Source organism: Thamnophis elegans, chromosome 1 (genome assembly GCF_009769535.1).
Source record: "Thamnophis elegans isolate rThaEle1 chromosome 1, rThaEle1.pri, whole genome shotgun sequence".
Taxonomy (NCBI): Eukaryota; Metazoa; Chordata; class Lepidosauria; order Squamata; family Colubridae; genus Thamnophis; species Thamnophis elegans.
Window position 1 is genome coordinate 120,718,013 of NC_045541.1, and position 14,723 is coordinate 120,732,735.

Here is a 14,723-nt window from a genome sequence, read left to right on the forward strand (position 1 = left end):
GTCCTTTATAATTTTCCACATTGCCTTGATGGTTTTTATTCCAGTGACTTTGTCTTTCCTGTTCTTAGGCTTAGGAAAAAAAAACTGGTTTCATTGGCAGTCTTTGGGGGGGGGGGGGATTTTTATTTTTTTGGTGTTTTCCTAGCACTGTCATAGTTTGTGGGTGTGGGTGGGTGTGTAATGTCCCACAGTTATCTATGCATTAATAATGATCTAGTAATATTAATAATATCTAGTAATTAGTAATATCTAGTAATAACATCGTCTTGGCCACTCCCACCAGGTCACATGGGTGGCAGGCCACTCCCATCCGGTCACATGGGTGGCAAGCCACTCCCATCCGGTCACATGGGCAGCAAGCCACTCCCACAAAGGAGGCCACGCCCACAGAGTAGGTTCGAACAATTTTTGAAACCCACCCCTGCAGTATTTCTCAAATCTACTTGATTATTGTTTTTCATTTCATTTCTCTCAGGTGGTATATTACCTATTCCCCAATTGTTGTTATTCTGTAAATTTTATTAGCATTTCTTCCACTTCACTTCATCATTTAAAATAATAATAAAAAAGAGTAAAATTCCAGGATTGATATTTGTGGCACCCTACTTAATATCTTTTTTCAATTTGATGATAAACCATTGATGAGTGCTCTGAATATGGTTTACAAGCTATTTAATTTGCCATGCCATTCATCCCACATTTAAGTGATCAGCATATTACTTTGACCTTCTTTGCTGAAGTCAAAATATACCTATAGTATTCCTGCAATTTATGAAGGAAATTACCTAATAAACAAAGTGACGGGGTCTGGCTAGATTTGTTAGTCTGGCTTTATTAACAAATCCATGATGACTTCTGATAATTACTGCATTTTCTAATTTTTGCAATGTTTTGTACACTTATACTTTTACTATTTCTAAAATATTTTCAAATATTGAAGCCACAGATGTGAAGTCTCCTGGTTCTTCCTCTACCCTGTTTGTTTTTTGTAAATAAGATCAGATTTTCATTCTTTCAGTCATCTTGTCTACTGTTCTTTGAGAATCTTAGGAAGTGATCCATTTTGTCCTAGAGATTTTAACTCATTCAAAATAAAGCAATATTATCAGGGTTCTATCAGCCCAAAGTTTAGTCTTTCATTTTGTGCTTCACTATTTCTTGGTAGAATACATATTTTGTTGAAGAATACTGAACCAAATAGGAATTTGATAGTTCTGTGATTGCTTTGTTTCCTGCTACACTTTTGTGTTCTATACAAAGCAGTTGATCTTTTGTTTTCCACTGCACATATCTGAAAAGGCTCTTTTTTGTTATTGGCATTCTGTATTAGCTTCAGTGTATTCTACATTTTCCCTTTCCTGACACAGTTTAGAGTTTTCTTTTTATATGATTTCTTTGTAATTTGACCCTGCTTCAGTTTTCTGTATATATCCCTTCCCCCCTAAATTTTACTAATCTTTTTGCATAGCTGCATCGATATATTTCACAGTGCTTTTTCATTGGAATTTTTTGCAATTGTGCTTTTGACATCTCCTACTTTAGAAATTTGCGTCCAACTTGAGTTTTTTTCCTCTTAGCTTCACCTACTGTGGGATCCTATTATCATTGCTTTACGTTTATTAACATTTGAAGTTTTTTGAAGTCCAAAATGAATATTTGAGAATGCTCAGTTTTAGTTTGTCTTAATAGTAAGGACTTCAGAATTACATGATTTCCACCTGTTCCTTTTACTTTCTTTTCTAAGCCTCCCTAAAGATTAACGTGAAGTCAAGAATCCTCTTATGCTTTTCCCAACCTTATGTAGGAGAAAATAGTCATAAAAAGAAGTCTAGAATTTCCTCCCAACTGATAGCAGGTAATTAAAGTCCTCCCTCACTACAACTTTACTTTCAAAGATGTGGTACTTGCTTCCAGACAGCTTTGTCCTTCTTGGTTGGGCCATACATGCCAATAGTTGCATTTATTTTCTCCTCCACTAATTTAAAATCCAGATGCTTTTTACAGCATTGCCAAATTAATTAATTCATTCATAGGAATGTGTAGAATGTAACTGTAATATATGCAGCCTATGCAGAGGTGGGTTGCTCCCGGTTCAGGCCAGATCAGGCGAACCAGTAGTAGTGATGGCGGGAGGCTCTGCCCACCTGCCCAGATGCTTCTGCGCATGCACGCCTGAACTGGTAGTAAAAAAATTGGCAACCCATCACTGTGCCTATGTATGTATTAGAATTACATAACTTCCTTTCTGTTGCTTCAGTTCTTGGAATAAAGTATATCTTGCATTTGCTATATTCAAGGGCTGTCAAACTCACAAGCCACAGGCCGGATGCATGACATGCTGCCCACGCCCACGCCCGGTTTTGTTATATATGCAAATGTTCCCTGTTACCAGCTCTCTGATTGGCTGGTCATTTGACAGTTGCTTTGGGCTCGAGTATAAATACCATGACAGTTGCAGGGACGTTTTGAATCGCAGTCATCTCGCAATAAACATCTTACTCTCTGATTCCATGGCTCCTGCGTCTATCCCTCACAACACATATTCAACACTGGCAACGAAGGTGGGATAGAATGCGATTCCGCAGAGCCTGGAAAACAACAACGAACACTAAGCCACTCGCAACGCAACCAAGCAAACGCGAATGGAAAATACTTTGAAGACCTGTCAGAGCTGCAGCAGCAGTTGCCTCGCCTCAGGTTTCGCCTCCGATCACGCCAACCTGAGTAGATCCACAGGCGCGGACTCCATCAGTCACAGGGACGGGCAACCTACGCTTAACCTTGGCTGGAGCCGCCGCCTCTGCTCAGGGACGAGCTACGAATCGCGTCGGCTCAACCGCAGCTGAAGCTGCCTGTCTGCCTGCCTCTCTGCTGCGAAGATCTACCAGACACAACTCTAGAGACTGTCCGGTCTACTGTTTGCTACTGTTACAAACGGTCTTGTTGCAATAAACAGATACTGTTGCCTAAGACACCTGACTCTTCATACAGTTTTCTAAAGAATCAGCTTCCGACTAGCCTGCTCTACAAACCCTGACACGCGTTCAGATTAATGCCAGAAGCTTAATACCTGCCTGTCAGAAGCCTGCTACCTGCATTCCTACAAAGCCGCAAGCCGCCGCTGCTGCCTGGAGCCATTGCCTTACAAAGCTGCCTACCTCCCAAGGCCACCTGCCTTACAAAGCTGCCTGCCTCCCAGCTCCACCTTCTGCAAGGTTTACACGCTGACTCCACTGCTGACCAACAACCGGGAGAAGTGAGGCCTGGTGCTGGACGGGAAGCTGAAGCATGAGGACACCAACCTGCCTTCAAAAAACCAAAGTTACCGACAGGCTTGGACTTTCTTTGCACACAAAGCAAATAACTGGGGGGGAGTGTTATATATGCAAATGTTAGAGGATTGTTGAGTATGCAAATAACTGGGGGGAAGGAGTGTTATATATGCAAATGTTCCCTGTTACCAGCTCTCTGATTGGCTGGTCATTTGACAGTTGCTTTGGGCTTGAGTATAAATACCCTGACAGTTGCAGGGACGTTTTGAATCGCAGTCATCTCGCAATAAACATCTTACTCTCTGATTCCATGGCTCCTGCGTCTATCCCTCACAACACATATTCAACAGGTTTAGTGAAGGGGGGGAATCATCACATGACCCCACACTGACAATGCAAGTTTGATACCCTGCTATATTCCAATCCTGACAGTCTCTTCAGATGATTCATTATACCTGTTAAATCATATATTTTCTTCTGTACTACAAGCACAAACTCTTTTGGGTTATTTACCATATTCTGATCATGAATATAAAGGCATGGAAGGCTACCCCTTTCTAATACTTTTAATCTCAGGGATTATTTAATAATATTATTCTAATACTATTGAGATCTCTTAGTAAAAGCAGCTTTTTGAATTCCTTGCACTGAAAGTAGCTGTAATATGAATCAGAAAAAAAGATCAGTATTTAAATTTTGATAATGATCCACAGACCAGTAACTAACTGTTCTTAAACTTATCTAAATTAAGTTGACGCTCTTGCATCTCTTCTTGATCATTTTAAATGCAGTTCACAAATCAAAATGAAGATGGAATTATTTTAAAATTTTCTAAATGGTATGAAAATAGCATGGTTAATAATAATAATGGTTAATAATTAACTAAGATAAATACAGAATTGGGATATTTTAGGTTGTGTCCATTGTATTGTACTGTTATTCCTAGGGGAAGGGGGAGGCTTTCTTATTTCATTGGTTTCCTGAAAGGCACTTTGCCTACTTATATTGAGGAAAAATACTGCTTTGAAATAGAAATAGCCAATAGATCTTACAGTTTTCATGATTTCATGAAACTAAACTTTGAAATAAGAGTTGAAATGCAGATAAAAATGTATGGTTTAACTTGAATGCAATATTGTAATGTGTTTTTCCTTATTTATTTGTTTTAGCTTTGGGGTGTTATTAAACAAGGATATAGGTGCAAAGGTAAATAACTTTGTTTAAATCGTCTTTTGATGGCAAACTGTCTATTGTGGTATCCCTTTTTTCATTTGAATAGCAGATTTTAAATTATTTTAGCAATAGTATTTTTATCATAAATAACTTAGAACCTAAAAATTTCCCTATCTACATCTATATTACTCCATTGCTTTGTTTCGTTTCCTGGGTAACTGCAAAATCTGGGAAGAAACAATTGGGGAAATATGCAGAGATTGTTACATCAGTTCATGTTCATCTTAGATTATTAACTGGCAGGTGATTTTATTAAAAGGTGTAATTTAACTTTTAGTTAAGTAGCAATGCCATGTAATACTGTTCTATATTTAAAAATGTACTTTAAATGCATTAATGGTATGAAAAGGGCTTATCTCTGGTAAAACCTACATAGATCTGAATTACAGTTCATGTAGCGTTTCCTTGGTCCCTTACAAAATTTGGAAAGAATAGAACAAAATAACAGAGTTAGAAGGGACTTTGGTGGTCTTCTAATCCAACCCCCTGCTCAGGTAGGATAAGCCTATACCATTTCAGACAAATGGTTATCCAACATCTTTTTAAAAACTTCCAGTGTTGGAGCATTCACAACTTCTGGAGGCAAATTGTTCTACTGATTAATTGTTCTAACTGCCAGGAAATTTTTCCTTAGTTCTAGGTTGCTTCTCTCCTTGATTAGTTTCCACCGATTGCTTCTTGTCCTACCCTCAGGTGCTTTAGAGTATAGCCTCTTCCTTGTGGCAATCCTTGAGAAACTGGAACACTGCTATCATGCCACCGCAGTCCTTCTTTTCATTAAACTAGATCCAGTTTAATTTAGGAAGTAGGAGAGGAGTTCAAATAGAAGAGGAATTAATATGTGGAATTGGTTTTTATTTTTTTATTTTTTGCCACTAACTAGTAAGCTGACTTTGTTTTTATTTGTTTCAAGATTGTGGAATGAACTGTCATAAGCAATGCAAGGATCTAGTTGTATTTGAATGCAAGAGAAGACCCAAAACGACAGCTGTGGATAACAGTCCAGCATCAGCTCTTGCATCTAGCCTCTGTCCCATGGGACTTAAAGAGCATATGCATGGTAAGTTCAGTTTAATGGAGCATTCTGGTATCATTTTTTACTCAATAGTTTGTCTATTTTTTTAAAGAATAATAATCGTTAATAGGTAGTGATTTTCAAAATGGCGTTCCATTGTTAATACATCAGCAAATTCCATCTGCTCTGCAAAAATTCATCAGGGCTTCAGAAGACATATCTACTTAGGAAACAAATGTTATGTGTGACCTTGAATAGTGGATGATCACCCTTTCTATGCATTATTTTTGAAGACAGCACAATTAATTGTCAGTACTAAACCAAATAAGCAGTAAGGAGAACTGTATTACAGGGCAAGGACATGCTCCTTTCATTATTTCAGCATAAAGACAATGGTAGTGATTAATTGTAATTAATGTCTGAATTCTAGCTAGAACTCACACAGATTTACAAAGATATGTATCGAGGGTTTTTTTTTTTTACATATTATGTGTAATAAGTAAACCTTCAAGTTTCTGGGATCTATAATCTCCCAGGACTTGAATGGACATCTGACATTAAAAAGGCACAACAAAGAATGTGTTCTTCCTGTATCAATTCAGAAAGCTCAGATTTCCCAAGGAGCTGCTGATACAGTTCTACAGATGAATTTTTGGAATCTATCATCTGTACTTTTATAACTGTCTGGTTTGGTATACCAACCAAACAGGATAAATTCAGACTTCAACAGATAGAACTGCAGAAAAAAACATTATAATCAGCCTGCCTTCCACTGAGGACCTGCATACTGCATGAACCAGTGTCCAATTTTTCTTTAGATGCCTCAAACTGTCTTTCTGACCTTGACTTTGATTCCTTTTCTAGACTATAGAACTGCCTTTCCCAGGCTGGTATTCTCTGTCATGTTTTGGAGAAGTCCAATATTCCTGAAGAACAGTTAAATGAAAGCTACTGCTGAATTTTTTGAGTTGATATTTTACAAATAAGATATTATATTTTTGCTTAATATTGTGAACTGCTATTGGTAATGAGTAATGGAGCATGGTCAGAGAGAAGAAGATGCCTTATACTGACGTAGAGCTTTGATCTGTTAGTTCAGGCTTTCTAACCCAAGTGTCCTCTATAAGGATAAACTTTTGCTCCCAGCATTCTCATATATAGCCTGGAATGACAGATCTGAGACTGAGGTCTCTATTCAATTTTAATAGATTGGGTTGATCCAATTCAGTGCAGGAAATTGGGGTGTCAGGCAGGAATGTTTTTCATTTCTTCCTGGAGATTTTAGAAATTGAATATGATTTTTAGCATGTGTATACTATATAAAGTATGAATCAAGTCATTGTTGTTTGTAAACCATAGATATGATAATATGTGTTATCTAACCACAGTTGTTCATTAACAAATGGGGGTGAAAACAAGCCATAGTTTAACGTCATGTGTGATCTGAGCAAGTACCCTTTATTTAGCAGTGATAATTATGAGCATGTCATTATATTCCCTTACTTTTTTCGGTTGTAAATCTTGCATACTCTTAAACCATCACTAAATGTTTCTCAGCAGAAAGCACTGAGTTGTAAGGCCAATATTGTTAATATAATAGACAAATTACATGATGAAAAGTTAAGGACATACAGTAAATACTGCTCTTTAGATATTTTCTTTATTATTTTCACCGAGCGCTCTAGAATATTGTGTAGCTCATTATGATCCTCAGTGCTCAATGCTTGTGTTCTATGTTTTCCCCCACCTTAGGGCTGGAGGAAGGAGGATTTCCATTTCCTAATGGCGAGATGGTTGAACATAATGAAGGCAGCAAAGATAGAACTATTATGCTCATGGGAGCATCAGCCCAGAAAATCTCAGTAAGGCTAAAGCCATCTGTGGTACACAAAGGTACACAAACTGATACAATGATGGCGCTCGGTGATGAAGTGTCTAATCTACAAAGAGAGTCTGGAACATCATCTGAAAGTAGTTTTCTCCAGCCGTCTCCTCTGTGTCCATGTCCAAGTCCACTTCTTGCTCGGAAAAAGGCATATGTGAAATGGGAGAATAAGGATTGCAGTCAAAAAATGAAGGAAGATCCACAAACACTAAAACCCACATATCAAGAACTAGAAAAGGTATGAAACAGCTCTGAAAACGGCACAGAATAATTGAGACTATGTGGAAACCATGTAAACTCTGTTGCTCTGAGTTTGAAGTATACCAACAAGAGTACTTTTTTCAATATAAATAAATATTCAGGCACACCATCAGCCCTTTATGACAGTAAGAATAAGTGAAACAAGTGCAAAGATTCTATTACTAGACTCCTTGAATTTCTGGTTTTAAAATGGTCATTTGAATTAAAAAGGATGTTTCCAAAATTAATACAGGTAGCAATCAAGCTATGTAATAAGCATTTAGAGATTCTACCTCCAAACTACATATAAACCCATTTCAAAGTTACAACAGATATAGCGGCCTGCAGTCATCTGCCCTTACGACCCATCATAAGGTTGCTGAGCACCCCTCCACTTCTCTCCCCACATCCCACCCCACTCGAACCCAGCAGCTCTTGAGACCCCCATATTCTCATCACACACAATGCTTATCTTTTGAAGCTCTCCCTACCTCATATTGTGGAAGGAGGGCAGACTGTGCATCCCCAGGATGAGAGCCAAATGTGGCCACCATTTTTTTCTGTCTGCTTGTGGGCAGGGAGAAAATGGTGGCCTCATTTGGCTTCATTTTGCTACCTTAGAAGGTCTACACAGTGCTTAAGAAGCTTCCGAATACCACTGTAAAGACCTGGGCCTTGTGGCAGCAATCTGAATGTGGCTGCCACTTTGTCCCCAGACCCACAAACGGTTGGGGACAAAATGGCAGCTGCAAGACAAACTGCTTTGTCTGTGTGGGGTGGGGAAGAAGGGTGTGGGATCCAGTAAGGCAAGGAAGCAAGTCCAACACCCGAGGGGACCCCAAGGGATGGGAAGTAGAGTAGAGGTGCATCAGGAGCTGGATGAGGCCTAGAGTAGGTTAAATGTGGGCTGGGGAGATACTGCAATACGAATCTGGGCCTTCTCTAGGCCTCCACGGCTTTCCCCACCTCTGAGACACCCATACTCCACTTTAAAACCCATGCAATTTGCGTTACATGGAGAGCAGAAGTGGGTTCCTACCAATTCGCACCTATTCGGTAGAACCGGTTCATCAAATCTACCAAACCGGTTAGAAGACATTCCACCAGTGGACCCGGAAAGCAGGCCACACCTACAGAAGAGGTTCCAAAAATTTTTGAAACCCACTACTGGTCCTTGGATATGATTATTCTACACTGTCATGCTCATATTTATAAAACTCAGTGCCTCTGTGAAAGGTAAGGATGACTACTGTGTTTGTGGTGCAATCAGAACATTGCGTGTGTTGAAGTTGTTTTAACGCAAACCAAAGATGCCTTTAAAAAAACAAGTTTACATCATATTCTTATGCATGCCAGTGCTGTGTGTGAGGTAATTTAAGGTGGTTCTGACAAGTGTTGTCGGCATCTTTATATCTGGTCACATGGACGGCAAGCCACTCCCATCTGGTCACATGGGCGGCAAGCCTCTCCCACAAAGGAGGCCACACCCAGAGTAGGTTCGAACAATTTTTGAAACCCACCACTGATGGAGAACCATTAACCATCACCACCTTCCTCCTTTCCTGCAGAATGGAAAACTCAGGGGTAGGAAGAAGACTCATCAGTTAAAATAAGGATGTTTTCTTCCAATTACTTAGAAGATGCTTGTTGCAAATGAAAGCATATGTTCACCAAGCTCTCTCTTCTCAGAGTCAATTGTGGAAATTGCACTCCTCTTGGGCAAACAACTATGTATCTTTCATTCCATTTACTGCTCAAGTCACATAATTCTTAAACTAACATGCCATTCAGGCAAATGTTCCTACTAACGAAACTAAACATTCAGAAACTATTTTGTTCTGATGGTATATTTTTGTTTAGGAAAGAAATGTTCTGACTGCAGAGAATGAAGCTCTCAAGCTGCGTCTTAAACAAGCTCATAAGAAGATTGAATTCCTCAGCATTCAACGAAATCACATACTGGACACTAGGGAACATGGAGATTGCTTGTAGCTTAGAAAAAAGACATATTGAGGAAAAGGATAAAGCCAATTCGTTTTTTGAGTGTATTTAAGTGTATGCAGTTAAATGTTTGCAGCATGGCAGGAATTTAAAGTAAGATTGTCTTATTTTGACTGCTATTAGTACTTGTAGATGTATATATTTTGTGCTATCAGTTTAAATAGTTTGCCTTCTGTTTGGCTGAAGCTACATCATTTGGAGTTCCTGTTATTTGTAGAGCAAGGAAAACACCTGTTGCCAAAGTAACCAAACTGCATTATCAAATAGGAATGTGTACCTTGGGCTAATTGTTGCTAATTTTGGCAATGCAAACTTGAAAATAGGCATGATTTTTTAAATATAAAACTTAACTTCACAAATATTGCTCCTTGAATGGGCACATGAGTCAAAGAACCATTTCCATATTCTTTTTGAATTGGTTGGTCTCTTTTTTCCAAGAATGCCCATTTCAGGTAGGCAGTTCCAAAAGCTTCCTCTTGGCAGAGGTGCACAGAATATGGGCAAAAATATAAAGATGCTAGCCACAAAGATACAATCAAAGTTCCATCTGTTTTTTATGTACATTGCATACACCCACACCCTGTGGCAGGGTAGTTCGATAACTTAAAAGACGCCGGAGAAAATATGTAAACTGGAGTTTACTTCATGTTTTCAGCAAAAAAAACAAAAACAAACCCTATAGTATAGAAAACCATTGCTTTCCTTAAAAGCTTCAGCATTTGTTTAGTGATGATGGTGGCTTCTTTATGATTGCAATGGTTGCTATACAGTGCCACAAAAAGCTCATAAGATTAGATCAGTTATGTGGATGAGTCATTTTACGACCATCATTAGTTATGACCATGATGGACAGGCTCCATTACAGTCATAAGTCAAGTAGGCATACATGCCGTGTATTGATTCAGTTAAGATGCAAAATGAGAAGAAATAATATGTAAATTCAATGTGCACCAATGTGGTAGAAACTAAGGTGGTTTGCAAGGGTAGAAAAGAATGCAGAATTACAGCAAATGAGGATTGTGCAAACTAGATTTAATTGGATTTCTTTTCTCCTTTTTGCACACCACTTCTAACTCATTTTCTGTACTTTGCATAACATTTAGTTTGCACTGAAAAGGAATAGAAAAAAGAAATAGCATGTTGGGTATGTGCAGTATGTATTTATCCTTATAAATACAATGTTCATTTGATTCATAGTGAAAGGTGCTATACTTCTTTTGTGACTATGGCGAAAGAAAATATTCTCTCGCTTGCAAAAATCCAGTGTGCAGGATTCCCCATCCCCTCTGTGCTTTTGCCATCCCAACCACTTACAAATATCTGCGTATGTTCCTCAACCTGCAGAGCACCTCGTGTATATCTCTCTGACCATAATTTGAGAACCACTTGATAAGCACAAGCGATGCTAAAAGCCACTTTCAGGTCTCATGTCTACATTTCTTTAATAGTAATTTTATTTAAAAATTGCAATTAAAATTGCAACAATAAAAACAATACAATTAAAGAAAAAATAGAAAAGAAAAAATAGAAAAGAAAAAAATATAATAAAGAAAAAGAATATATATAAAGAAATGACTCCCCTCTTCAACACAACAAATATAAACAATTTTAGTAACACATTACCCTTTAAAAATAACTATATCTTCTTCCCATATCCTATCTATTATCTAGAAACAAATAAAACCTCATAATTTAAGTCTTGGTGTTAGCAAAAGTCAATTAAGGATTACCAGAGATAACATATCTATTTTAACTTAGATTAAATAAAGCAAATTTATATTCCTTCATTTTACTTCTAATGTTGATCTTTAATCCCTTCAAATGTCCTAGAACTTGCTTTCTTTTCACTTTTTTCTCCTGTCACAAAATTCTTCAAAGCTTTAACAAGTCTCTTGTAAATCCAAAATGGGAAAATCATCCAGCTCATTCTATTGATTTATTATTTATACATTCCTTTTAATTGTTAAAAAATGATCTGGGTTTTTTTTTTTTTTGTATGCTCAACATAACATCATTTTCCATGTCATTCTTTTCAATTTCTGATGGTGATTACAAAAGGAAAGTATGCAAACCCAGTGTCTTTTAAGGCACTTTTTAAAACTACGATTTGAGCAAGGTGGCTATTCCTTCATTTGTCAGAGCTCTAAAGCCACTGGTGATTGCTGTCTTGTAGTCCCCTCACAAGATGCACAAGTCTGGAACACTTGTGGGTGATCTCAAGTGTTCTTGCCTGGAGAGGAATTACAAACAGCTTGGTTAAGTTGCTGCCTCTTCATTCTGCCATGATCATTGGCTCTTCATAGAACTGTCTTGTGTTCTTGATTTCTTTGGAAATGTATAAATTCACATTCTATGATGATTCTAGAACTGACAAATTACTAGTACACTATAAAATATTGTGCAACACAGTTGATTTTCATGTAACTTTTGTTCTATTTATTTACAACCTTATTTTAAGGCTCTGGTTCCAAATTAATTTATTTTTTGTAACTATGTATTTTCCTAGCTAAAATGGTATTTGTACTTTGTGTGTAATATATAGTTACTCTTTTTTTTGAGTAATGTCATGGTACTATTATATTTGTACATTTTCTTTTAAGGCTCAACTTAATCTGTTAGATTCTTTAAATAAGCAGCTTTTGTAATTTAAATATTTTTCAGAAACATCTCCAATTGATGTTAGGTAAGTTTTAATGTAAATTATTGTATAATAAAAATGATCAATGCATGTTTTTTTAAGGTTGAACTGAAAACTAGAAGTTATACACTAAATGTGAACTGAAGCAATGAAAATCACTTGATTGCACTTGGTAGTTGTCTGTATTCTTTTCCAATATTTGTTTACCTTTAGCAGTCATGTATAAGCCAGAATAAGATACCTCTAAGGAAATGCTGACAGATGTGATGTGTCTGTTCACACTGAATCACCTTTTTCTCCTCCCAGCCTGTGCAAGTGTTATTGGGTGTGTGTGCGCACACGCACATATGTACCATGTTTCATACAAATAGTTCTCAACTTATGAACATAATTTTGATCATAAATCATTGTGGCTTTAATTCATGGCCCCTATGTGACCAGTGTTGATTTTTTTACCATTTTTATATTGGTCTTTCAGTAAATCACTTGGTCGTTAAGTGAATCCATTCTCAAGGGAATACTTTTTTTGCCAGAAACCAGGAAAAACCATTGCAAATCAGTTATGTGACCATGGGACACTGTAATTGATTATAAATGCAAGCCAATTGCCAAGGGCCCAGAATGTGCTTCTGACCATGAGGGGAAGGGGGCAACACATTTTATAATGGTTGAAAGTGCTTTATAGACTGTAAAACAACCTTTCCACGACTGTTATAATTTCAAATGGCTGTTGAACAACTAGTCACAAGTCAAGGACTATCTCTACACAAGGTGATTCTGAAATGTGCGGAGTAGTTTTATTTGCATTTTGCAAAGAAATTGGAAAGATGGACTGATAAGATTTATATAGACTTTTATATTTTCCAGAATGAGTTTTTATGATATATTGGTGCTTCTTTCCCTAGATAATCATGGAGAACAATGTATTTTTGTAGTAATAAGTAGTGTACTAGAATTCTGTGCGGAAGAGGTCTTTTGATTGAATCCAACCTTCTGATTAATGGATGAATTCAAAGTTGGCTTGTCTGATTTCTGCTAGAACGCGGCCAGTGTAAAAGCCATAGTAAATGGTTCCATTGTCAACAACTGGGAAGTTCTACCGTTTCAGGTTAAACATCCAAGATCCCTCGGCTCAAAGGTTTATCTTCCAGTTTTCTTATCAAGCTCTTTGTTCTTTCACCTGTTTTTAAGTTTTTCTACATCTCATGGTATCCAGTACTAGCGTAGGCATCTGCTGAAGTAGGGTCTGACAAATATGAAATGTAGTAGAAGAATTTCCTTCCATGATGTGTAAACTAAATTTATTGATGTGTAAAAACTCAAGACATCTTTAAAAAAAACTTGTCCCCCATCAGCTTATAATTAACTACAATTCCAAAACTGTGCATTGACTTAGTCCAGAGAAGTGAACCTTATGACCCATCACTAGACCTTGGGGTAGAAAATCCCCAAAGCCACTTTGTCTTGCTAAAATAGAGTTGGCGCTGGTTCTTCCCCACCTGGCTCCTCACAACCTCCAGCTGCTGGGCCAGTACCTCAGCAGCAGCATTTGCATGTCTAGAGGTAAAGATGTATAACTAGCATCAATATCACTGCTGATACTCCACCCCTTGCCACTGAATGACCTCAGCTGGTAGTTTCATTTGGATACAGATATTAAAGGAAGCCTTGATTAGTCAAACCAGGAGAGGGGTAAATTCCAACTCAGCTAGATATATAGTCAAATCTTTTCAAGGAAAATTTGAATAGTTTAAAATATACTGTATTTTACCAATACAACTGAGACATATTTTATTGATCATTAGTGACTCCATTTCTATGTAAGTTATTTATTTAGCTCGAGGAAGAGCCTCGTTCTGTCTTTTGCACTTACCTTAACCATGTCATGCTTATGGGGAATAGATTCTGTGACAATCAGTAGGATTTACTTCTGAATACACTTGGATTAAGTATGGTAATAATTTGCAGTTCTTCTCTCCAAGATAATTATACACATTTCATGAAGAAATTTTGCTGCTGCTAGTAGTGAAATTGTATTATGACTATTTGCTATTGTTTATTATGTTATATCGCAAGTGTTCTGAACTTAAAATTACAGTAAGACTTTTTTTAGTCCACTTCACCTCCTATAAACAGAATTATTACAAAAAAACTATCATTTAAAATGCACTGCATCTGAATATTATAAAAGTATAATTTTCCCTTACATTAAAATTAAGTAGATATGATGGTGTGGATTATCTATGGTTGCATTGGTTAAAGAAATCCTGTTAAATGATGGTTTGTAGAACTGTATCTGGTTACTTTAGTTTTGACTATATTGTATCAAGATTTTTGAGCTCAACAGAGCATGTTACTTAAAGGAGGTGCCCCCGTGTGGTGATGGCTAGTATTTATATCAGCCAAGAAAATTAAGCATCAGAAATGTCCACTGACTAT

The 14,723-nt window shown here is 37.3% G+C and overlaps 1 protein-coding gene across 1 annotated transcript in view; it reads left to right on the forward strand.

Annotated features, from left to right (window-relative positions):
- The window catches only part of RASGRP1 (RAS guanyl releasing protein 1), a 47,098-nt gene extending 35,962 nt beyond the window's left edge, over positions 1-11,136 (forward strand). Inside the window, exons 12-15 of the mRNA XM_032238172.1 lie at positions 4,442-4,478; positions 5,419-5,565; positions 7,273-7,643; positions 9,506-11,136. Of these exons, the coding sequence (XP_032094063.1) occupies positions 4,442-4,478; positions 5,419-5,565; positions 7,273-7,643; positions 9,506-9,637 (687 nt within the window). The 3' untranslated portion in view covers positions 9,638-11,136. The remainder of the gene's footprint in view (positions 1-4,441; positions 4,479-5,418; positions 5,566-7,272; positions 7,644-9,505) is intronic.
- Positions 11,137-14,723: the final 3,587 nt, after the last annotated feature.